This window comes from Mastigoproctus giganteus, chromosome 12 (genome assembly GCF_048544385.1).
Source record: "Mastigoproctus giganteus isolate SK-2022 chromosome 12, ASM4854438v1, whole genome shotgun sequence".
NCBI lineage: Eukaryota > Metazoa > Arthropoda > Arachnida > Uropygi > Thelyphonidae > Mastigoproctus > Mastigoproctus giganteus.
The window spans coordinates 125,333,406-125,360,427 of NC_143586.1; the positions used below are offsets into that span (position 1 = coordinate 125,333,406).

At 42.0% G+C, this 27,022-nt stretch overlaps 1 protein-coding gene across 1 annotated transcript in view; it reads left to right on the forward strand.

Moving 5' to 3' along the window:
- The first annotated feature begins 735 nt into the window (after window positions 1-735).
- LOC150077395 (DNA damage-regulated autophagy modulator protein 1-like) overlaps window positions 736-27,022 on the forward strand; it is a 61,610-nt gene continuing 35,323 nt past the window's right edge. Inside the window, exons 1-2 of the mRNA XM_090386873.1 lie at window positions 736-834; window positions 23,138-23,288. Coding sequence (XP_090242999.1) covers window positions 795-834; window positions 23,138-23,288 — 191 coding nt within the window. The 5' untranslated portion in view covers window positions 736-794. The remainder of the gene's footprint in view (window positions 835-23,137; window positions 23,289-27,022) is intronic.

Below are 27,022 nucleotides of genomic sequence, written 5' to 3' on the forward strand. Positions count from 1 at the left end.
ATAATAAATTTTTAGAGAATGTCCTGTCGCTTAGTCACTGGTTGGCAAAGCCCCCCTTACTCCAGTTGGGACAGACTCTGGGGGGAAAGATCTATTCTCCCCGCAGGGTAAAAAGAGCAGAACATGGAACTCGACAATGGCGCTCCTGACTTTTAATAACATTATTTTATATCTATAATTTTATATGTTTGTTATTTATTATTTATTAGAGCAGCACGACGTCTATTTTTTTTTACCTATTTTAATAATCTGGCTGATCTCCTTACGCTCAATTCAGATTTTAAGTGACAAAGACAATATATCTAACTTTTTTAACTTTCTGCACTAGGTCAATTTATACACAAAGATTTCAATTTGTATTTTTATATTCTGCTATTTCATTTTATTTATATCTAAAGCAAATCGATCGTCAATGATGACCGCTGAGTGATTTGGCAGCTTTCTAACTGCGGTTTTAAGTTGTGGCTGTTATTTTACTGCTGTTTATACATCCAGTACGAGAACAGTCTGCAGAATTGCGCAAATTAATTTGAGCTTTACTGTTTCATCATTCAAGGGATACGGCCTTATCATCCTTGAAAGTTATTTTTACGGCACAGTACAGAGAACTGCGCATTCATGATTATTTGAAGTTTTATCCTTCTTCATAGATTCTTATTTATTCAAGGCAAACATGTTTTTTTTATTTATTTTGGCTGTGAATTTCTCAACTGGATTATGTGGGAACTCCTCTAGATGTTTCCGTATATCTAACAAGACACTTAAGCTCTCTGGACAAAGTATAGGTGAGTTGTATGAAGATGGAACACGCAAAGAATGCGAAGTCTGAAAGCGGTGAGTCAATGAAATTGAAATGTTTATTTCAAATTGCATGTTGTACTTGTTTTTCGTAAGATATTAAAATGCATGAAGTAGTTTATCTGTTAGCGGCTTTTTCTCCTAGTAGAGCTTCTATGTGCCTCGGTCTATTGACGTTAAAGAAGACCTCCTCGCTTTTAATAACATACTATTTTCTTTGTATGCGTTTATCTGTTTGTTCTTTATAATCCTATGTATGAATGTGAGTGAATGTATTTGTGTAAGTATATGAGTGCATGTAATTGTGCGTGGGTGAGTTTGAGTAGGTGAATATGTGTTTCGTAACTAGGGCCTCCGTAGGTCAGGGGGCGGGGTGAGGGTGGGGGTGCAGTAGCACCCGCTATTTGAGTAGACCTGGGTTCAAGCCCATGAATGCTAAATACGGTCGATCTGCACTCACTGGTATTGCACTACCTCCAGTGGGTGCGGGATTTCATGCGCGAATTGCGCTACAGTAAAATCCTACCCAGGTAATTCAACATACTTTTCCAGAACTGCGTTGTAAAGACTATGTATTTACAGGTTCTCAAGGTAGAGTTGAGTTTATGCCTGGGAGCTACCCCGATTAAAGAACACACAGACAGTGTTTAATGATATGTACAGAGCATATATTTATATGTAAATATATCTTGTACATAAATCATGTATATACTTTGATGTACATAATCTTGAGACTGTACATTGTGTGTAATTAACAAATGAATGAATGAATGAATGAAACCCACACTTAAAGAAAAAAAAAATAAATAAAACGATCCCATATGATTCAATTATCTCTATTTTATTTATTTATTTATTTTTATTTTTATTTTTTTGCTGGCTCCCAGGTATGGGCTACCTGGGGGCAGGATTGCTGTCAACCACCGGTATTGCACTACCTCCGGTGGGTGCGGGATCTGTGCAATAAAAAAAAAGCATATACAGATGATAAAAACAGAATACACATAACCACACCAAACATTAACTTTTTTCAGGCTTGCTATACTGAGTTTTTGTTGACACAGAGGACAAAGGTGAAGATGGGCATCTGCCTAGGAGCCACCTCAACACCGGAATACACACACACACACACACACACTTAGGATAGATATATTTGAGAATATATAAAATTAATTGTATAGAAATTAATTATATATTTATCTTGGGATTGTACGTAAATTTTGTGTGTAAATAAATGAAAAAATGAAATGAATGAAACTCACACTGGACTCTGTGGAGTTAACACAGTGGTATCGTCATCGTCCTCCACACCGGGTGGAAAAGGCTCGGGTTCGAATCTCGTCGATGACGCGAGGAACTTTAGTAAGCTTTTTTCACTCCGTGGCTGATTATGGTCCGTGGCAGATTCTGGTCCATTTCCCTCAACATGAATTTTTTCAGGGGCCTTCTTTTACCCTTCAGTGGATTGATAATGGCTGCTGCTTACCCCCTTTTGTATGTGTTTGGTATGTGTGTGTGTGTGTGTGTGTGTGTGTGTGTGTGTGTGTGTGTGTGTGTGTGTGTGTGTGTGTGTGTGTGTGTGTGTGTGTATTCAAATTAGTCACTGAGTAAATTTGGTGTTTTGCTTCCATGTATGTGTGCATAACACTGTAATATGCTGGTTGGGAAACGAGTCCGCTTAACTGGAGGAGGAAAAAATCATAAAGTGCGTGATAGTCTTATTCAGGGTACTATTATGAATGAGTTGAATGTGCATAAATAAAGATTGAATGAAAATGTCCCATACACGTTGTACCCTGAATATATATAAAAAATTAATGTTATCTCCTGGTTAAACAGGACAAATAGCTCCAACAAGTTGCCTGGGAAAAGTTATGGAGAAAATTATCAATGCTCGCCCAACATGGTTTTTAAACAGAAATAGGCCCCGGGTGCCAAGAGTTATAGTGATCAAGCGATTCTCAGCGATTTCTAGAGCGTTTTTCTCGAAGCTGCAGTTTTCTTCATTTATAAAAGTTTTCTTATGTTTTCATTAAATAATAGTAAACTTAGTCTTACGATCTGTAACTATGTTTCAGAAAGGCAAATCACCTTTCTTTATTCCATTTAACTAATATACTAACTTTTATACCGCTTTTGGTCCCCCTCAACGTGGGCACCTGTACGTGGTGAGGGGACCTCCCAGTGATGCTGCTGGGTGTCCAGATTAGCATCACTGGGATCTAACGCCCATACCTTGGTTCCAGGGTTACATCTTTGGAATCCGGCGTGTGCAGCCGTGCGCCGCGACCCGTGGAAGCGGAAAGGGGGATCCTGGTGGTTGAGGGGCCCAGCCTTAATACACCACTTTGGCCCCTGCTTCGACAAGACGGGCGGTCCCGGACCGGCTCGACTGGGATCAATCGGCGGGTGGTTCTATACTGCTAGGGTCAACTGCGTTCCAATAAGTCTCCCTCCCTTTGGTCCTGGGACGGGATAAAGACTTATTGGTAACGTGGGTATGGTGTTCTAAGCGAACTCGGCGTCCCATTCGTGTACGCAGTACCTGCTAGTTCACGAGTGGGCGCCCCCTCGTAGGGCTCCGTGGTGGGTGAGGTACTTAGGCATCAGACATTTTTTTCTTTACTCTCATGAGAAATTTAAATCCTTCTTCTGGGGTCCCAACAAGGCCCCTACCTAATCGATCATCAGAAGATAATGACACCAATTCTGCTAAAAGAGCCAGAACTGAGGAAAAAACGCCATCTGTGACACCGCTTTTCCTCATTCTCCATTCCACCGGAGAGCAGTCAGTTGGGAAAATGTCACCTTTCTTTATCCAGAAAGGATTAGAAGGGATGGCAGGTTCACCTAAATCTGTAAAACGGCTGCGTTCTGGAGATATTTTAGTCGAAGCATCAAATACAAAGCATGCTGAAAACATTTTGAATTCCACATCTTTAGGGGGAATACCCATTATCGTAACCCCTCATAAAACTCTGAACTCGTCACGAGGTGTCATATCAGAGTGGGATCTTCTTCACGTTTCTGAAGAAGAGATCTGCTCTGAATTGAAAGAGCAAGGAGTGACAGCTGTTAAGCGAATATCTATGCGTAAGGATGGGAATCGTGTCCCTACCCGTGTTCTCATCCTAACATTCAACACCCCACGGCCTCCAAGTTCCGTCAAGGCAGGTTACTTAAACTGCCCAGTGAGGATTTACGTTCCCAACCCACTGAGGTGTTTTAAATGTCAGAAGTACGGCCACTCACAAACAGCTTGTCGTGGTAACCCTGCCTGTGCTCGATGTGGTGCTAAAGATCACGAGAGCAAGGAATGTATAGCTCCTAAGCCGAATTGTACTAACTGCCAAGGAGAGCACCCTGCATACTCTCGAGCATGCCAGCGGTGGAAGGATGAAAAGGAAATTCAAAAATTAAAAACGGAGCTGAACATATCCTACCCAGAGGCCAGAAAACGCATCCAATCAGTAAATAGCGGGAAGCCTTCGTACGCCCAGAAAGTTTCTGGTAAAATTACGATTGGGACCCAAACTGATATGATTGTTCCCCCAAGGGACTCTTTTACTCCCATCGCCCGCTATTTATTGAGTTCACTAAAGCCCACCCAAAAATCGCAATCAGCTGCCACTCCAATATCGGTACCTCCCAATGCTCCAGCATTAACAACAGGGAGCACTAAATTAACATCACAGAAAAGTGAACTGCCCACTTCAGGGCAAGAAATAATGGATGTCACGACCAAGGAGGTACATGATGAGTCAGTCTTGGAACTCTTTGCGGAGGAAGAAATGGACACAGGACAGCGTCCATACTTCCCGAGGAAAGATAAATCCAAGTCTGACAAAATTAAGCCCTCAGCACCTCGGAAGCCGCCTGATGGACCCACCAAGCCAAAATAATGGCTAAATTCCTACAATGGAATTGTCGTGGATTCCGGCGAAATACTGATGACATCAAGGCCCTCCTGAAAAAGCACGAGCCAGTTTGCTTTTGCTTGCAGGAGACTTATCTAAAGGCAAATGATGATCCCACAATGCATAACATCACAATCTTTCGTAAGGATAGAAGTGCGGATGGTCCTGCTCATGGAGGAGTGGCTATCCTTGTGGGTAACCAGACCCCAGTGCAGCCCTTACTAATTACAACTAGCATAGAGGCTGTTGCAATTCGCCTTACGGTGGGATTTTTATTAACTGTGTGCTCTATCTATTTGCCACCTGGGACCGACATCTCCCAGGCAGACCTTGATGATCTTCTAACGCAGTTGCCGCCCCCTTTCTTACTTCTCGGGGATATGAATGGAAATAACACCCTGTGGGGTAGTGCTAACATCAACGGAAGGGGACGGGTCATAGAGCGTATGCTCAATGACAATGACCTTTCCCTTCTAAATACTGGAACAAACACCTTCTTCCACATGCCTACCCGTACCTTTTCTGCCATTGATCTCTCTATCTGCTCCCCTTCTCTACTCCCATCACTCACTTGGGAAGTGGAGGAGAATCCATACGGAAGCGATCACTTCCCCGTGATAACCTTGTTACACAGTGGGAGACCCTGTCTTCCCTTCAGGTTACCACGGTGGAAGATTGATCAGGCTGACTGGACTGCCTTCCAACATCAGGCAAATTTCGATCTTGGTACAGTCAGTCAAGAGCCTATCAATGATGCAGTTAAGTACACCACAGAAAATATTGTCCAAGCAGCTGCGAATACAGTTCCAAAAACATCTGCCCGGTTTCCACCATTTCCCAAATCTTGGTGGAATTCACAATGCACAGCAGCAAAAAAGGCTCAAAACAAAGCGTGGGGGATATTCCGCCGATATCCTACCACGACCAACCTTATAGCCTTTAAACGTGCACGAGCCAAGGCACGTTACATCCGTCGTCAGAGTCAAAAGGAATCGTGGATCCGTTTTACATCATCTATTACCCAGTCTACCAACTCTAAGGTAGTCTGGGATAAAATCCGGAAAATGAAGGGAAAATATACATCCCACCCTTCTTCAATCCTAGATTATAATGGATGCGCTATTGCAGATCCAACTGCAATAGCCAATGCTCTTGGGGAAACATTCTCTAACATCTCCGCAACATCCTCGTACTCCCCAGAGTTCCTGGTCCTGAAATATAAAATCGAAAAACAGGCACTTAACTTTACATCTAAGAGTATTTATCCCTACAACGGGGATTTCACTATTCGAGAACTGGAAAGAGCCCTCGCTCTTTCCAAAGCAAGTGTCGTTGGACCAGATGGCATCCATTATGAAATGATTAAAAATCTTCCACCAAAATCTATGGATTGTCTGCTCCTTCTGTATAACAGAATCTTTACTGAAGGGCAGTTTCCGGACTCCTGGCGAAAGGCAATCGTTCTTGCCTTTCCTAAGCCAGGAAAGGATCCAAAAGTCACCACCAATTATCGTCCTATTGCTCTGACTAGCTGTTTGTGCAAAATCCTGGAGAGAATGGTCAATTCTCGTTTAATATGGTATTTAGAATCAAATGACCTTCTCTCCAACATCCAGTGCGGCTTCCGACGGAACCGGTCCACTTTGGACCATCTTATTAGATTGGAAGCATCCATCCGGGATGCTTTCCTAAAACGCGAACACTTGGTGTCGGTGTTCTTCGACATGGAGAAAGCGTATGACACAACTTGGAGATTTGGCATTTTAAAAGACTTACATAGCCTAGGCCTAAGAGGGCATCTGCCCTTTTTTATTCAAAACTTTTTAGCCAATCGATCGTTCCAAGTTCGTGTGGGATCCTCACTCTCTCGCTCCTTTAGCCAAGAGGAGGGAGTACCACAAGGATCAGTATTAAGTGTCACGCTTTTTGCCATAAAAATAAATTCCATCACAGAACAACTTCCTCCAACTGTAAACAGTGCCCTCTATGTTGATGACTTTAGCATTTTTTGCCAGTCGTGCAACATGAGGGTTATTGAAAGACAACTGCAGAAAGCCATTGATAGTCTGAATTCCTGGGCACTTGCAAATGGCTTCAGGTTCTCGCCGGAGAAGACCGTTTGCGTACACTTTTGTCGCAAGCGTAATCTTCATCCTGAACCCGAATTAAGGCTCGGACAAAATGCTATTCCAGTAGCAGCAAACACAAAATTCTTGGGACTCATATTCGATAAAAAACTAACTTTTTTGGATCACATTCGTCAACTCCGCACCAAGTGCACACGTGGACTTAATATTCTCCGCTCGCTCTCCTCTACATCTTGGGGAGCAGACCGATGTACCATTCTTCGGCTTTACCGTGCACTAGTGCGATCCAAACTAGATTATGGGTCCCAGGTATATTCCTCAGCCCGAGACAGTGTCCTGCGGTGGCTGGACCCCGTCCACCATCAGGCTATACGCATCGCTACTGGAGCATTTCGAACATCTCCTGTCCAGAGCTTATACGTCGAAGCAAACGAACCACCGTTATCGCTTCGACGTAAGCAGTTGTCTTTAAAGTATGCTTTAAAATTGAAATCCCTGCCAGACCATCCTACGTGGCCCTTCGTTTTTGAGCCACGATGGGAAAATTTATACAATACTCGTAAGACTGCCAATCGTCCTTTTGGTATTCGTTTCCAAGAGCTACTCAAAGAACTTAATATCAAGGTAGACAAGGTTGCCCAAACATCAAAGCAACCCTTTCCACCCTGGCATGCTCGTGTCCCGGCATGCGACTTGTCGCTTAGAAACTGGGAAAAGTCGGACACTCCATCATGTGTCTACCTGCAGCTTCATTCAGCACACCGAACTGAATATTCTGACTTGGCGCCAGTCTACACAGACGGTTCGAAGTCGGAATCATATGTGGGATCTGCTGCCGTCTTTACAGACGGCACTATATAAGAGCAGATTCCCTCTGAATGCAGCATATTTACTGCAGAGCTGCACGCTGTAGAGTTAGCCTTGGATCATATTAGTAAATACCAGTACCAACGGTTCATTTTATATTCTGACTCTCTTAGCATGTTACAGGCTTTAATATCTGTGAGATATAATCCTCATCCAGTTCTGTCTAGCATTCGGCAGAAGATTCACGTTCTCCATGAACGCGAATATGACATCCGCTTCTGCTGGATTCCCAGCCACATTGGGATTAGGGGAAATGATTTGGCTGACGCCGCAGCCAAATCAGCAGTTCCCAATAATAACCACTGTCTGTTAGTCCCCTATACAGACTACAGGCAAATAGTACATCAAAAGGTACATTCCCAATGGCAGGATTCGTGGAATAGACAGATTGCGAATAAATTATATCGTATAAAGCCTGTAATTGAACCGTGGCAGTCTAGTCTGCGCAGGAATCGTAAGGAGGAAGTTCTTCTAGCTCGCCTCCGAATAGGACACAGTCATCTTACGCATTCATTTCTGCTGAGGGCAGATGACTGTCCTGTGTGCGAGCACTGTGGCACCGTTTTATCTATTCGTTACATTTTAATCGAATGCCCAGATTTTAGTAATATCCGTTGTACCGCTTTTCACCATCTGACTGAGCCATATACACTCAGTCAGATTTTATCTGACAATGACAATGTGTCTGCTGTTTTTAGCTTTTTAAATTCAATAAATATTTTTACTCGTATATAAAAGTGTTACATTTCTCTTTTATATATTTGCTATATCTTTTGACATAGTGACCTAACTAATTCGGTCACTGAAAGTTTTTAAATTTTTTTACAAATGACCTGGTCTTGGCGCATTATAGCCCTAGTAGCTAATGCGCCAATAAAACCAAAACCAAAACCAAGCTTTTGGTCACGCTAGAGGCACTGCACATGCCTCCCCGTGGCGGGGTCGGTAACCTGGGAGAAGAAATCCACTCTCCCAAGGCTGAAAGGAGCAAAGATGGATAACAATACGCTTCCACCTTTAGAGCCTCCGAGCTCAAAACTAGCGACAAAACACACTGATGATAACTTTACCAACCCAAGAGATTGAAAACAAGTCCACAAGAGGAAATATCAGCATTCCTCATACTGCACTCTACATCAGACCAGCCTTTGAGTAAATTGTCCCCATTCCTTGTGCAAAAATGCTTAGAGGCTGTCGCAAGTTCACCAAAATCAGTAAGGCGACTCCAGTCTGGGGATCGTCCGGTAGAGACCATGAAATCCCAGCATTCTACCAAGTTATTAAATCTGACAACTTTCGGCGGACATCCAATAAAAGTCACTCCCAATGCTACCCTAAATTCCTCTAAGGGAGTAATTGCAGAATGGGACCTATTAACCGTATCAGAGGAGGAAATAGTCAAAGAGCTACGAGAACAGAGGTTCATCCAAGCCAGGAGAATCATGACTCGTAAAGATGGTACTCTCGTTCCAACAAAGAGCATAATCCTCACTTTTAGCTCTCCCATCTTACCAGCATCTGTCATTGCCGTGTCCGACCCTACATCCCAAACCCAATCAGATGCTATAAGTGCCAAAAATATGGACACTCTCAGACTGCATGTAGAGGTGAGGCAATATGCCCTAACTGCGAATCAAAGGAGCACAACCAATCCGATTGCAATGCTACCACTCCTCATTGCCCAAATTGTAAAGGGAATCACCCAGCTTTCTGCAAAATATGCGAACTAGGAAGCAAGGGAAAAAATACAGAAATATAAAGTGGAGAACAAAATCACTTATTCAGAGGCGAGAAGAGAAATACTCAAAATGGAGCCAAAGCGTACGTATGCCACGGCCCCGAGTGCCAAGCGAGTGATCATAGCGATATACGAAGCGATTTGAAAGCGTCTTTTTTCCAAGCGACTGATTAGAGAGTTTGTTGAAACCTTTTCTTTTATAAAGTTATTTATTTTTGCTCTTCCTAAATAAAGAAGTAAGCTTCCTGCCAAGAAAGGAAAGACACCTTTCTATTATATATATAATTAACTTCTCTAACACACTAACCACTAACCACTTTTCGCTTGGTCACTGGTGGCACCGCTCCTGCCTCCACGTGGCGGGGCCGGTAACCTGGGAGAAGAAAGTCCCTCTCCCTGGGCTAAAAGGAGCAAACATGGAATTTGATAATTTTCCTCCAATTGAGCCTCGACGCTCATCAGGTCCAATAGTCAATGACACAGACCATGACACATCACAGTCGAAAAGACTGCGAACTGACAAAGAGCAACAGGAATTCCCATCTTTCCTAATCTTCCACTCCTTGTCAGGCATATGCATGAATACGCTCTCCCCATTTCTGATACAGAAATGCTTGGAAAGCTCATCAGGTTCGCCTAAAATGGTGAAAAGGCTTAGATCCGGAGATTTGCTAATAGAAAGTGCGAGTCGTAAGCAATCAGAGACTCTGCTGAACCTCTCAACCTTTGGTGGTATTCCAGTGCAAATTACACCACATGCAACACTAAATACCTCCAGAAGGGTAATTTCTGAGTGGGATTTGATGAATGTCACTGATGAAGAACTGGTCCAAGAATTAAAAGAACAGAAAGTCTCACAAGCTAAGCGGATTATGATCAGAAAAGATGGTCAGCTTGTTCCCACACGAAACATCATCCTAACGTTTGGCACACCAAATTTACCTTTGAATGTTAAAGCCGGCTATCTAAACTGCCGTGTAAGACCCTACATTCCTAATCCCATCAGGTGTTATAAGTGCCAAAAGTTTGGGCACTCTCAGACCGTCTGTCGAGGGGATGCTGTGTGCCCAAACTGTGGTTCAAAATCTCACACACAAACGGAATGTGATGCTGAAACGCCACATTGTCCGAACTGTCAAGGCCAACATCCCGCTTATTCAAGGACCTGTGAACTATGGAAAACAGGGAAAAGATACAAAAATACAGAGTAGAGCGGAAAGTGACTTTCCAGGAGGCAAAGAAACAAATTATGCTTACTACACCGAAACACAGCTATGCAGCAGCAACAAAGAAATATCAGTCAGCAGCCACTCAAACTGACGGTGTCGGTTCCCCCATCCGTGTCTACTGCAGACTGGGCTAGAGAAATACTCTCAACCCCACAGCAATCTACTAAACAACAACATGCGACAGATCGTGCCAATAATACACCAATTACAGTTCCGTCAACTACATCGCAGTCCTCCTCAGAAACCATAAAAACTAAGATGGTAGCTGCAATGCAGAAAACTCAGCCAAATTTAACAAATATGAAATATGGATACAGATGAAAACATCAACCAAGATGAGACAATCTTAGATCTACACGCAGAAGATGATATGGATACCGGACGACCAATTTTCTCGAAAAAAGAAAGAATAAAATTGGAGAGACAGAAAGATATTGGACCTAAAAGGCAGACTGAACCAAACCCAACTACTAAAAACAAATAATGGACCACATCATACAGTGGAACTGTAGAGGCCTACGTAGCAACATTGATGATATCTATGACCTAATCCAACAGTATAATCCGGTAAGCATATGTTTACAAGAAACTAATCTACCACCAAACGTAATCCCAAAAATCAAGAATTATACTACATATCAGTATAACAGAAATAACAATAACACTGTGCGTGGAGGTGTGGCCATTCTTGTAAACTGAAGAATTCCTACTAAACATATTCCACTGCAGACCCCCTTAGAAGCAGTAGCAGTACGTGTCTCCTTAGGAATCATGCTAACAATAGTTTCAATCTACCTATCACCAAACAAAGTATATACTTATAATGATCTAGAAGAACTTCTGCTGCAGATCCCTCCCCCCTTTTGTTTACTGGGGGATTTTAATGCCCATCATCCACTCTGGGGCTCCCCGCATACAGACAGACGAGGAAAAATTCTTGAATCGCTACTTGACAAATGTAATCTAACACTGCTGAACACTGGTGCAGATACTTACATTCATTTCGCTACTAGAACAACTACAGCTATAGACTTAACAATCTGCTCTCCAACATTGTATCCCCTCATTCGCTGGTCAACAATGGATAATCCCCTAAACAGCGACCATTATCCGATAATTTGTGAAATCCAAACATCTAGAATACCTCAGGCAAATAATATGCACTTAAAATGGAAATTTTGCAAGGCAGATTGGAAGGTGTTTGCTTCTAATATCTCATTCGACAACAAAATTATCAGACATGAATCCATCGATGATGCTACACAACACATCACAACTGAGATCCTAAATGCCGCAACCAAGGCTATACCCAAAATCCGTACTGGTTCCACTAAACATGTAAATATGTGGTGGAGTGATGCGTGCCAGCTTGCCAAAAAAGAGAAAAATCAGGCATGGAACCTGTTTAGAAAACACCCAACAACGGAGAACCTTATAAATTTCAAAAAACTTAAAGCAAAAGCACGATTTGTAAGGAAAAAGGCTAAAAAAGATTCTTGGATCCAATTTGCCTCTACGATAACGAAAGATACCAATAGCAGAATAATCTGGAATAAAATAAAAAAACTGAATGGAAGATTCTTACCAACGCCCCATACAATACTGAGATGGAACGGACAAGACTTATCTTCACCGATTGAAATAGCCAATGCTCTTGCAGAAAATTTTGCCAAAATATCAGATATTGCTGCGTATGAATCATCTTTTCAGCAACATAAAAGAAGGGCTGAGAAATGCAAATTAAACTTCAGAACAAAACTAACACATCCATATAATCAGTCGTTTACACTTTTGGAACTACAGGACGCTCTAAAAAAATCAACAAATGGGGCATCAGGTCCTGATGGGATTTATTACCTCATGCTTCAACATCTAGACCAAAAGGCATTAAATTCCCTATTGCTGTTTCTGAATCGGCTCTTCTCCGAAAGCCATTATCCACGCTCATGGTGTCATTCAACAGTGCTAGCGTTTCCTAAAGCTGGAAAAGATCAGACGAATCCATGCAACTATAGACCAATATCCCTTACCAGCTGCTTGGGCAAGACATTAGAGAAGATGATACACAATAGACTTGTATGGTACATAGAATCCCACTCAGTCATTAACTGTAATCAATACGGCTTCCGCAAAAACCGATCCACATTAGACTTGATGGTGAAAGCCGAGTGTAACATACGAAACGCCTTCATCCGAAAAGAACATTTTGTCATGGTGTACCTAGATATTGAAAAAGCATTTGACACCACCTGGCGCTATGGCATTCTACAAGACCTATATGCCATAGGACTCAGAGGTCGACTCCCAATGATCATAGAGAGTTATCTCAAAAATAGAACTTTTCAAGTGAGATACCGTAATGCTCTTTCACAATCTTTTGTCGAGAAGGTGTACCGCAGGGATCGGTACTCAGTGCTACACTATTTGCCCTCAGGATAAACAATTTAGTGCCCAACATTTTGGGTAATGTAGACATCTACCTATATGCTGATGATCTTGCAATATCCTGCCATTCACAGAATATGCGTACTATTGAACGACAACTGCAACTTTCCATAAACAAAATAGTGTCATGGACTTCACATAATGGTTATCGTCTATCCGCAACCAAAACTGTTGCCATTCACTTTTGCAAAAAACGTCAGTTACATCCAGAACCCGAATTGTCATTGGGAAATAAACCGATACCAATCACTAGCAATATCCGATTCTTAGGCATGACATTTGACACCAAACTGACATTCCAGAAGCATATACTACAAACACGAACTATCTGTATGAAAAAGCTGAATATACTTAAAGTTATCTCATCCATGACATGGGGAGCTGATCGCTATACTCTGCTCCATCTATACCGAGCTTTAATAAGATCGCGATTAGATTATGGCGCTCCAGTTTATGATTCCGCTCGAAAGACTCTGTTGGCCTGTCTTGACACAGTACAACATAGTGCGCTCAGGATTGCTCTTGGGGCATTCAGGACTTCGCCAATCCAAAGCTTATATATAGAAGCCAATGAACCTCCACTCCACCTTCGGAGAAAGATGCTGCTCCTCAACTACGCAGTTAAAATAAATAGTTTTCCATATCATCCTATCTGGTCACACCTCTATGATCCCCAATGGGTAAGCCTTTTTAGAAATAAACCTCATGAAAACAAACCTACAGGAATCCGCCTACAAGAACTAATTCACCAGTGGAATATATATTTGACCAATATTCATCAAGAAAGAGAAATCGTGCAACCTCCATGGAAAGCATGCATACCTTCATGCGATTATTACTTTCAACGTTGGGGGAAACAATCCCTGAACAACGAAACTTTTCAGAAAATACATGCAGCCCACTCCTTAGCAAATGCACAAACTCTGCAAATTTATACTGACGGCTCCAAAAATGACACAGCTGTGGGAGCTGCTGTGGTTTACCAACATCAACAGTCTCTGTCTCGTTGCCTCAGGAATGCAGCGTTTTCACTGCAGAACTCTATGCCATTAAGATGGGTTTGACTTTCATTGCTACTAACTCCACACCAAAGACTATAATATATACAGACTCTTTAAGTGCAGTGACAGCGCTCCAAGGCAATTCTCGCTCTCCACATCCATTGATAAATCTAATAAAAACTCAAATATTGGATCTTCATAAAAATAAGCAGAGTGTTACTTTTTGTTGGATCCCAGGGCACACTGGAATACCAGGAAATGAGCATGCAGATAAAGCAGCAAGAAATCCCACTGACAATGACAATATCCAGATTCCTTTCACAGACTATAAATTTATCATTCACCAAATATGCAATGATAAATGGAGAGAAATTTGGCATAATCAATTAAATAATAAGTTACGAAATATAAAACAGAATCCGCAGGTATGGAAATCTAGTTTCCGCTCAAACAGGCACGAAGAGGTTGTACTTGCCAGGGCACGTATTGGAATACCCACCTTACGCATCTCTATTTATTGCAAGGAAATAACCCCCCAGTATGCATGCATTGTGATTCACCACTAACTATAAAACATATTCTTATAGAGTGCGATCATTATCAGGCTATCAGATTCACAACATTTAGATCCCTCCGTAACTTGAACGAATCTCTTGAACTAAGACATATACTTGGAGATAACTCTAATCTATCTGAATTGTTTCACTTTCTGAAACAGATTAATATATATATGCTCTTATAAACTCGCTTTACTGATCTGTACAGTGTCCCTCCACAGAATTAGGCGCAATTTGGTCATAGTAGCCCTTGCGCCAAAAAACAACAACAACAACAACAACAACAACGTATGCCACAGCTGCTAAAAGGTCCAATCAGTAAGTATCCAAACAGATGCTACAGTTCCTCCTAATACATCTATCGCCAAATGGGCACGATCCATACTCACTTCTCCCAAACAGTGTCCTTCACAACAAACAACTGAACAAGCCAGCAATACTCCAATCTCCATTCCAGCCAATGCGTCTTCAACAATGAAACCAAAAGCTACAGAAACCCCAATGGTGCATCCACGGATTTCAACGGAAATGGAAATTGATCAGCAGAATAATTCAGATGATGGAATTTTAGAACTTCACGCAGCTGATTAGATGCGTGAAGATAGAGAGGTATAAACAAGCTGCAACCAAAAAACAGTCTGAAACAAAAACAACTGACAAGAACGCATAATGGAAAGAATTCTTCAGTGGAATTGTAGAGGCTTTCATAATGCAAAAGACGACTTGCATGATCTCGTCAACCGCTATAAACCAGCATGCATATCCCTACAAGAAACCTATTTAAATCCACAAGTGTGTCCTACCATTAAAAATTATACCATATTCAGAAGAGATAGGAATATCGACTCGCCAGCCCGTGGAGGTATGGCGATTCTTGTTAGAAATAATATTCCATCTAAGCCTGTTGCTCTTCAGACTCCTTTTGAGGTAGTGGCAATGCGCGCAGAAATTGGCATGACTATTACAGTAGCATCTATATATATATTCCTCCAAATTCCTCATTCATCTCAGAAAATCTAGAAAATCTAATAGACCAGCTACCACTTTCTGTTTGCTCGGAGACTTAAACGCTCACCATTCGCTGTGGGGCCCTCCAACAATCGACAAAAGAGGTAAACTAATAAAAAATCTTCTCGATGTGTATCAACTTACACTTTTGAACACTGGTGAGACTACCTATATTCATTTTTCTACAGGATCCATGAGTGCAATAGAACTTTCAATCGGCTCTCCCTCCCCCTCGACGTAGGCACCTGTACGTGGTGACGGGACCTCCCAGTGATGCTGCTGGTTTTGCAGTTAGCATCACTGTGATCTAACGCCCATACCTTGGTTCCAGGGTTACATCTCTGGAATCCGGCGTGTGCAGCCGTGCGCCGCGACCCGTGGATTTCGGAAAGGGGGATCCTGGTGGTTGAGGGGCCCAGCCTTAATACACCACTTTGGCCCCTGCTTCGACAAGACGGGTGGTCCTGGAAGGCCCGGCTAGGATCAATCGGCTAGTAGGCTCGCCTGCGAGGGTCAACCGTGTCAATGCCACGCCCCTACCCTCATGGTCCGAGAGACAGGATTCAGGCTGGCGGCGGTGCGGGTATAGTGTCTGGGTTGCCCTGGCGTTCCACTCCCGAGCGCATTTATTGCATGCCGGGAAATGGGCGTCCCTTTGGGCTCCGTGGTGGGTGGGGAGCCCGGGCACTGAACCATATAAACAACTCTATGAATCCTGATAAACTTACTTCTTCAGGGGCCCCAACCCGGTCCCTATCTGAAAATTTAGACTGCGAAACAGATAGCATTATTGCTAAAAAGAGGCAGCGAACCGAATTACCATCAGGGCCAGTCCCATGGTTCTTAATCATGCATTCTACCAATGAGACACCGATTGGTAAAATGTCGCCATTTTTTATTCAAAAAGGGTTAGATGGGTTAGCAGGTTCACCCAAATCAGTTAAAAGGCTTCGGTCTGGAGACCTTTTAATTGAAACTAAAAATGACAGGCAATCAGAACATCTACTCCGAACAACATCAATCGGAGGAATCCCTATAACAGTGACACCACACAGAACACTCAATTCATCGAGAGGTGTCATTTCGGAGTGGGGCCTTCTCGACGTAACCGAGGAGGAAATCTGCTCCGAATTAAAACCACAGGGAGTCATTGCCGTCAAGAGAATCACTGCGCGAAGGGATGGAAAAATTGTTAAACCAGGAGCGTTATCTTGACTTTTAACTCTCCTAAACCTCCTGACGAGATTAAAGCTGGATACATCAACTGTTCAGTGCGTCCATACGTTCCGAACCCTTTACGGTGTTTTAAATGCCAGAAGTATGGACATTCTCAAATGGCCTGCCGTGGAGTCCTTGCATGCGCTCGATGCTGTGCAAAGGACCACGAAACAACGGCATGTTCAGCCGCAAAACCCACCTGTATTAACTGTGAAGGCGAACACCCGGCCTATTCACGAGCATGCCAGAGGTGGAAAGAAGAAAAAGAAATTCAACGGCTGAAGGCAGAGCTAAATATATCATACCAGGAGGCAAGGAAATCGGTCAAACTCCTGAATATCAACAAACCTACCTACGCCCAGAAGGTAGCAGGGAGATGTTCCGTCGGAACTCAGACGGACATGACCATTCCTCCAAAGGAGTCTTTCACTCACATCGCGCGTTACTTTTAAGTTCTCAAAAACCTGCGCAGAAGGACCAATCAGCTGCCACTCCTATATCGGTACCTCCTAACGCTCCACAAGTTCCAAAGGTAACTATGAAAGAAAAGAATAAAAAAAGGGGAAGTCCCCACTAGTACCCAAGAAAAGATGGATGTCGAGCAGAAGGAAGTACCCGAAGATTCAGTCTTGGAATTCTTTACGGAGGAAGAAATGGACACGGGACAGCGTCCATTCTTCCCCAAAAAAGATAAACCCAAGACTGATAAAAGTAAGCCCTCAGCACCTCGGAAGCCGCCTGATGGACCCACGAAGCCAAAATAATGGCCAAATTCCTACAATGGAATTGTCCTGGATTCCGGCGAAATATTGATGACATCAAGGCCCTCCTGCAAAAGCACGGGACAGTTTGCTTTTGCTTGCAGGAGACATAACTAAAGGCAAATGACGATCCCACGATGCATAACACCACAATTTTTCGTAAGGATAGAATTGCGGATGGCTCTGTACATGGGGGAGTGGCTATCCTTGTGGGTAACCAGACCCCAGTGCAGCATTTGCTAATTACAACTAGCTTAGAAGCTGTGGCAATTCGCCTTACGGTGGGATTTTTATTAACCGTCTGCTCTATCTATTTGCCACCTGGGACTGACATCTCTCAGGAAGACCTTGATGATCTTCTAACGCAGCTACCTCCCCCTTTCTTACTTCTCGGGGATATGAATGGACATAACACCCTGTGGGGTAGTGCTAACATCAACGGAAGGGGACGAGTCATAGAGCATATGCAATGACCTTTCCCTTCTAAATACTGGAACAAACACCTTCTTCCACATGCCTACCCGTACTTTTTCTGCCATTGACCTCTCTATCTGCTCCCCTTCTCTACTCCCTTCACTCACTTGGGAAGTGGAGGAGAATCCATACGGAAGTGATCACTTCCCTGTGATAACCTCGTTACACAGTGGGAGCCCATGTCTTCCCTTCAGGTTACCACGGTGGAAGATTGATCAGGCTGACTGGACTGCCTTCCAACATCAGGCAAATTTTGATCTTAGCACAGTCAGTCAAGAGCCTATCAATGATGCAGTTAAGTACATCACAGAAATTATTGTCCAAGCAGCTGCGAATGCTGTTCCAAAAACATCTGCCCGGTTTCCACCATTTCCCAAACCTTGGTGGAATTCACAATGCACAGCAGCAAAAAAGGCTCAAAACAAAGCGTGGGGGATATTCCGCTGATATCCTACCACGACCAACCTTATAGCCTTTAAACGTGCACGAGCCAACGCACGATATATCCGTCAAAAGGAATCGTGGATCCGTTTTACATCATCTATTAACCAGTCTACCAACTCTAAGGTAGTCTGGGATAAAATCCGGAAAATGAAGGGAAAATATACATCCCACCCTTCTTCAATCCTAGATTATAATGGATGCGCTATTGCAGATCCTACTGCAATAGCCAATGCTCTTGAGGAAACATTCTCTAACATCTCCGCAACATACTCGTACTCCCCAGAATTCCTGGTCCTGAAACATAAACTGGAAAAAGAAGCACTTAATTTTAAGTCCAAGGGCCTCTATCCCTACAACGGGGCGTTCACTATAGAGGAACTGAAAAGAGCCCTCACTCTTTCCAAAGCAAGTGCTGTTGGACCAGATGGCATCCATTATGAAATGGTTAAACATCTTTCACCAAAATCTATGGATTGTCTGCTCCTTCTGTATAACAGAATCTTTAATGAAGGGCAGTTTCCGGACTCCTGGCGAAAGGCAATCGTTCTTGCCTTTCCTAAGCCAGGAAAGGATCCAAAAGTCACCACCAATTATCGTCCTATTGCTCTGACTAGATGTCTATGCAAAATCCTGAAGAGAACGGTCAATTCTCGTTTAATATGGTATTTAGAATCAATGACCTTCTCTCCAACATCCAGTGCGGCTTCCGAAGGAACCGGTCCACTTTGGACCATCTTATTAGATTGGAAGCATCCATCCGGGATGCTTTCCTAAAACGCGAACACTTGGTGTCGGTGTTCTTTGACATTGGGAAAGCGTATGACACAACTTGGAGATTTGGCATTTTAAAAGATTTACATAGCCTAGGCCTCAGAGGGCATCTGCCCTTTTTTATTCAAAACTTTTTAGCCAAACGATCGTTCCAAGTTGGTGTGGGATCCTCACTCTCTCGCTCCTTTAGCCAAGAGGAGGGAGTACCACAAGGTTCAGTATTAAGTGTCACGCTTTTTGCCATCAAAATAAATTCCATCACAGAACAACTTCCTCCAACTGTAAACAGTGCCCTCTATGTTGATGACTTTAGCATTTTTTGCCAGTCGTGCAACATGAGGGTTATTGAAAGACAACTGCAGAAAGCCATTGATAGTCTAAATTCCTTGGCACTTGCTAATTGCTTCAGGTTCTCGCCGGAGAAGACCGTTTGCGTACACTTTTGTCGCAAGCGTAATCTTCATCCTGAACCTGAATTAAGGCTCGGACAAAATGCTATTCCAGGAGCAGCGAACACAAAATTCTTGGGACTCGTATTCGATAAAAAAATTGACCTTTTTGGATCATATTCGTCAACTCCGCACAAAGTGCACAAGAGCCCTTAATATGCTCCGCTCGCTCTCCTCCTTATCTTGGGGTGCAGACCGATGCACCCTTCTACGGCTTTACCGTGCACTTGTGCGATCCAAACTTGATTATGGGTCCCAGGTATATTCTTCAGCCAGAGACAGTGTACTTCGATGGCTGGATCCTGTCCATCATCAGGCTATACGTATCGCTACTGGAGCATTTCGAACATCTCCTGTCCAGAGTTTATACGTCGAAGCAAACGAACCACCGTTATCGTTTCGACGTAAGCAGTTGTCTTTAAAGTACTCTTTAAAACTGAAATCCCTGCCAGACCATCCTACGTGGCCCTTCGTTTTTGAGCCACGATGGGAAAACTTGTACAATACCCGTAAGACTGCCAATCGTCCTTTTGGTATTCGTCTCCAAGAGCTACTCAATGAACTTAATATCAAGGTAGACAAGGTTGCCCAAACATCAAAGCAACCCTTTCCACCCTGGCATGCTCGTGTCCCGGCATGCGACTTGTCGCTTAAAAACTGGGGAAAGTCGGACACGCCATCATGTGTCTACCTGCAGCTTCATTCAGCACACCGAACTGAATATTCCGACTTCGCGCCAGTCTACACAGACGGTTCGAAGTCAGAATCATATGTGGGATCTGCTGCTGTCTTCACAGACAGCACTATATCAGAGCAGATTTCCTCTGAATGCAGCATATTTACTGCAGAGCTACACGCTGTAGAGTTAGCCTTAGATCACATTAGTAAATGCCAATACCAACGGTTCATTTATATTCCGACTCTCTTAGCATGTTACAGGCTTTAATATCTATGAGGTATAATCCTCATCCAGTTCTGTCTAGCATTCAGCAGAAGATTCACGTTTTCCATGAACGCGAATATGACATCCGCTTCTGCTGGATTCCCAGCCACATTGGGATTAGGGAAATGATTTGGCTGACGCCGCAGCCAAATCTGCAATTCCCAATAATAACCGCTGCCTGTTAGTCCCCTATACAGACTACAGGCAAATAGTACATCAAAAGGTACATTCCCAATGGCAGGATTCGTGGAATAGACAGACTGCGAATAAATTATATCGTATAAAGCCTGTAATTGAACCGTGGCAGTCTAGTCTGTGCAGGAATCGTAAGGAGGGATTTGTTCTCGCCCGGACCGGCATAGGACACAGTCATTTAACACATTCGTTTTTGCTGAGGGCTGATGACTCTCCTATGTGTGTGTCCTGTGGCACAATTTTAACGATCAGACACCTTTTAATTGACTGTCCAGATTTTATCAGCACTCGTTTAACCGCTTTTAGTCATCTGACTGAGCCTTATCAGTCAAATTGTATCCGACAATGACAACGTGTCTGCTGGTTTTAGCTTTTTCAAATCAATAAAAGTTTTTAATTGTATTTAAAATTTACATTATTGTTACGTATTTATTGGTTTATTTTTTATATCTTTGTTATTATACATCTGGAGATGTTGGCCTAACTACGTAGGTCACTGAATGTTTTAACTTTTTACATATGACCGGTGAATTATAGCCTCAGTTGCTGATGCGCCAATAAAACCCAAACCAAACCAAACCAAACTCAAACAAATGGACAGAAAGTTCCCTAATGCATCCCTTTACCTCATATATCATCACAACATTGATTGCAAAAGGTTAATCAACTCTGAAGTCTACAGGAGTCAGAAAATCGATAAAATGAAGATAAATAAAAACAGCACCCTGCCTCCAACGCAGTAACTGCAACTGAAAGCCAAATACCCTGTTCTGCAAATTCTGTTTTAATTCATCAGTATAATTCCTAATCATTGTTAATGTTTATATGAAATCTGCTATGTACATATATTCGATTATTTATTGTTATTTCGTTTGTATTATTAACTGCCCATAGCCATGTGCTGTGATGGGCTTGCTGTATTTGCAATAAATGAATATTTATTTATTTATTTATTCTGGTATTTTGGGCAATGAACTGGCCAATAATGCTGCAAAAAAAAAAAAAAAAAAAACCCAACCACCTTAGATTTAATCAATATCCCTGTTCCAGCATCAGACTATACACTAATGATTAATGCTGCATGCCTATCAGAATGGGCAGCACTATGGCATTCTCAAACTAATAATAAACTGTTTCAGATTAAACAGGATCCGAAAATCGGTCACTCCCTGCATCAAGACGAGAAGACGTAATCCTTTCAAGAGAAAGAATAGGTCATACACCTAACCCACTTTCACCTAACACGTAGATGATCCACCACAGTGTCCACATTACTATATAAATATGACTGTTAAACACATTCTCCTTGACTGCCCCTATTATAAACAACACAGAATTTCAACCCTGCAATCGCTGGTTAACCTTCATCATCCCTATAACTTTAAAGAAATTTAATGGTGACAAAACCAATATTTCTGAAATTTTTCGCTTCCTCAAGCAAACTGGAATTTTTAATCTTTTGTGATTATGGACTTTTATGAGTATACGAGACTTTCTGATTTCCTTTTTATAATAAACGATTAGGGGCATTATAGCCAAGTAGCCCTTGGCTATAATACTTGGCCATGACCACGTAGCCCTTGGTTATGCGCCTTGAAACCCCCATAACAACAACCTAGGACTTTAACTACTTCATCAAGGGGGTCAGCAGCGAAAATCGTAATAGCCACCGCAATAAGCCGGGTCTCTGTTTCTGTTATGATGTACACGTAAAAAGTATGTGTGCGTATACATCACAGCCTACCCAACAGACCCAAAAGGAAGGATTAAAATTAAAGAATATGTAAAAATAAAAAGCTAAAATAATGCCGATAGAATTCTGTAAAAAGAGAAAAAAATGAATGAAATCCAAGAGAAGGAAAAATAAGAAAACGTACTGTGTGCATGGACAGGAAAACGGTGAAATAGCAGAGTGTCATCAGAGACCAAAGAAAGAAACAGAAAGTTCACTGTATGGTGTATTTATGTCAGTTGAAGTAACCCCGAGTAGGGGGGGGGGGAGATTGTGAAATCGTCAAAGTGAATCGTACCCGTGTGACGGGGAAGTAAGCAATTAAACATATATATATATTTTTTTTATTTTTATTTATTTTTATTTATTTTTTTTATATTTGTTATGGTGACAGAAGTATTTACCGAATTTGTAATGAGCTGCTGTTTTAGCAGGTTTGATTCACATGTTTTGATGCAGATTATTTAATTAATGGTTTGTTTATTTTCCTGATTTTCTTCCAGATAACCAGCATGTAGAAGAAACTTCAATAACATTGCACTCAGTTACTTTCATTGCCATCACAAATGGGATTTTGCTTTCATTAATCTTGATTCTTCCTTATATCATGGCTGTATGTGGAGAAGATGTGCCGCCATTTTTACCATACGTCAGGTTAGTATTAAAACTTGATCATCCTAATCTCAGGACCAATTTAATTCCTAAAGGCCGCTACACACTTTCAGGTAAACCTGTCAGTACGGGAACGCCTGTACAGGTCTATCGGATGCCCATAGTGTGTCCACACCTGGACATGGGCAAGTCACGAAAAAGTTGTATCAGGTAAAGTTTGTAATCCAACACTGGCGGTCTAGTCTGCGCAGAAATCGTAGACAGCATGTTGTTCTAGCTCGCCCCCGCATATGATATATTCATCTGACCTATGCATTCTTCCTGAGGACAGACTATTCCCCTGCGTTTGAGGAATGTGATACCATAAGTCATATTTTATTTATGCGAGCGTGTTTTATATTTTAATGCTTTTACTCACTGGCTGAGCCATATACACAGAGTTTATCTGACAACGAAAATGTTCAACTATTTTTAGATTTTTAAAATAAATAAACCTTTTTAATTTCCTCTTGCATATAAATATAACTTTAAACCTTTCTACACATTTACATATTTTATACATTTTGACAAAGTAACATAATTAGTTAGGTCACTGAAATTTTACTGTTATTTATTATGTATCATATTTTATGGGACGTCGATTTGGCGCATTATAGGCCTACTTGCTGATGTGCCAATAAAAGTCAAATGAAATCGCCTACAAGGGCTAACCGTGTTGATGCCATGCACCTACCTCGTGATCCTAGGTACAGGATTCAGGCTGACGGAGGTGCGGGTATAATGTCGGTAACCCTTCCTTCCCACTCCCGAGCGTATTTATTGCTTTCTGGGTAGTGGACTCTGTGGTGGAAGCCCGAGCGCTGAACATATAACAATAATTTGGGCTCTGTGGTGGGTGGTGTTTATTGTTATAGATTCAGCGCCCGAGCGCTGAACCTCTTACAATATGGAAAAAAATCAAAAGAATTAATGGTAAATACTCGCAGACAACTTCTCCTATTCTACTTGTAAAAGGGAAAGAAATCTCTGAACCTACAGAAATTGCCAATGCCTTAGGTACTACGTTTGAAACGCTTTCAGCTGTTGCCACATATGAACCAACATTTCAATTGCTAAAATCCCACACAGAAAAATACAAACTAAATTTTAATACTGTCATCCTTCATTCTTATAATCTGCCTCTGACCATGAATGAATTGCGTAATGCACTTGCACGAGTGAAAACAGTGCTCCAGGTCCCGACGGGATTTATTACACCATGATCTCTCATTTAAGTAAGGAATCATTAGCTGTACTCTTACAACTGTATAACAGAATTTTCATAGAGGAGTATTACCCCGCTAGCTGGTGCCATTCTTATGTGCTAGCCTTCCCGAAACCAGGGAAAGACCACACAGATCCCAAAAATTACCGTCCTATTTCTCTAACCAGTTGTCTGGGAAAAACATTGGAAAAAATAATTAATGTCAGACTGACATGGTTTTTAGAGACTCAAAACTTTCTAAGCCCAAGTCAGTATGGTTTCCGGAGAAAAAGATGTACACTTGATCTCATTATCAAGGCCGAAACAAATATCCGGAACGCGTTCCTGAGAAATGAACACCTAGTCATGGTATGTGTTGACATCGAAAAAGCCTTTGATACAACTTGGCGATATGGGATTCTTCAAGACTTGCATAAATTTGGACTTCGGGTCATCTCTCAAAATTTATTAAGAACTTTCTAAGCAATAGATCCTTTCAGGTCCGATTCCACTCTTCATTATCTCGAACATATGTACAAGAAGAGGGAGTTCCCCAAGGATCAGTGTTGAGCGCCACACTCTTTGCCATTAGGATTGCTTCTATTACCAAGTGCATACCTAACACTGTTGACGCATACTTGTACGCTGACGATCTTGCCATGTCATGTCATTCTCAAAATATGAGACTTATTGAAAGACAACTACAAGGCACCATTAACAAAATAGTCTCTTGGGCCAAAAACAACGGATATCGGCTTTCTAAACCAAAAACGACTGCTGTGCACTTCTGTCGCAAACGTTCTTTACATCCGGATCCAGACCTTCAGTTGGATTCTCATTGTATTGCTTTCCAACCTAGTATTAGATTCCTTGGTGTAATATTTGATAAAAAATTAAACTTCCTGGAACATATAAAACATATTCGTACAAGTTGTCTTAGAAAACTAAATCTTCTTAGAGTAATTTCTTCTATGTCATGGGGTGCAGATCGTTACGTGCTGTTACATCTATACCGCTCACTGATCAGATCCCGGTTAGACTATGGGTCTCCTGCATATGACTCAACCAGCCCAAGTGTATTGAAATGGCTCGATCCTGTACATCACAGTGCACTTAGAGTTGCACTGGGGGCTTTTCGCACATCACCAATCTTAAGCCTCTATACCGAAGCCTATGAACCACCGTTACACCTTAGGCGAGAAACTCTACTACTAAATTATGCAGCCAAAATCAGCAGTCTCCCACATCATCCCATGTGGCAATGCCTCTTCATGCCAAAATGGAGAGAAATCTATGAAACTAAACGGCGTTACAACAAACCATCTGGCATTAGGCTTCAAGCTTTGATCACAAGCTGGGGCCTGAAGTTTTCTAACACTCTCCAGGATACTAGCATTGAAACCCAGCCATGGCTTTCCATGGCTCCAGTACATATTGATAGACTTTTTCAGCAATGGGGAAAGAATAACTTCCCCGATATCAACATTAGACAAATACATATGGCTCACTCCACCGAGTTTAGCAGCTTCATTCAGCTATACACAGATGGATCCAAAACTGGTAATAAAGTTGGCAGCTGTAGTACTACCAAATGCCACCGTCTCCAGACAGCTCCCACCAGAATGCAGTACTTATACCTCAGAGTTATATGGTATTCTACTAGCCCTAGAGAATATAAAAGAAGCTTCGTACGCTAAATTCATCATTTATACGGACTCGTTAAGTGCTGTTAATGCTCTACAGTGTAAATGCTTCCTTAGTCATCCTCTGATACAGAACATTTTGGCACAGTTATTAGCACTTCATGGACGTGGACAGCTCGTAATATTTTGCTGGATCCCTGGACACGTTGGAATCCTAGGAAACGAGCAGGCAGATTTAGCTGCTAAAATTGCTACAAATGTGATGCCATCTAATTTCAGGACTCCTTATAGTGATCATAAGTCCTTTATCGAACAGACATATAAAGAAGCGTGGACACGCTTGTGGAAAGATCAGACAAATAATAAACTTTTTGAAATCAAGAGAGAACCTAAACAGTGGCAATCCAGCCTGAGACGAAACAGAAAGGAAGAAACTATTCCAGTGAGATTACGCATTGGTCATACTTTCCTCACCCATAGCTATCTACTAACAAACAGTGACCCTCCACAATGCAGTAATTGTTTATGCCCACTAACAGTAAAGCATATCATCATAGAATGTCCGCAATATCAAAAAGAACGGAAAACATCTTTTTCCTCTAATTTTCATAATTACAATAATTTAACACTACAGTGTGTCCTAGGAGATCGAGAGAACATGGATGACATTTTTATTTTTCTAAAATTTATTAATAAATATCACCTTATCTGAACCGCTATCTCCTGTAAGAAAAACGAAGGAAATATCAGACAGTAATTAGTGCATTATAGCCTAAGTTGCTGATGCACAAATAAATCTAACAAATAACAACAACAGCTGAACCTATAACAATAAACACTGTGAATCGTGATACCGTATATTCTTCTTCTGGACTCCAACAAGGTCTCTA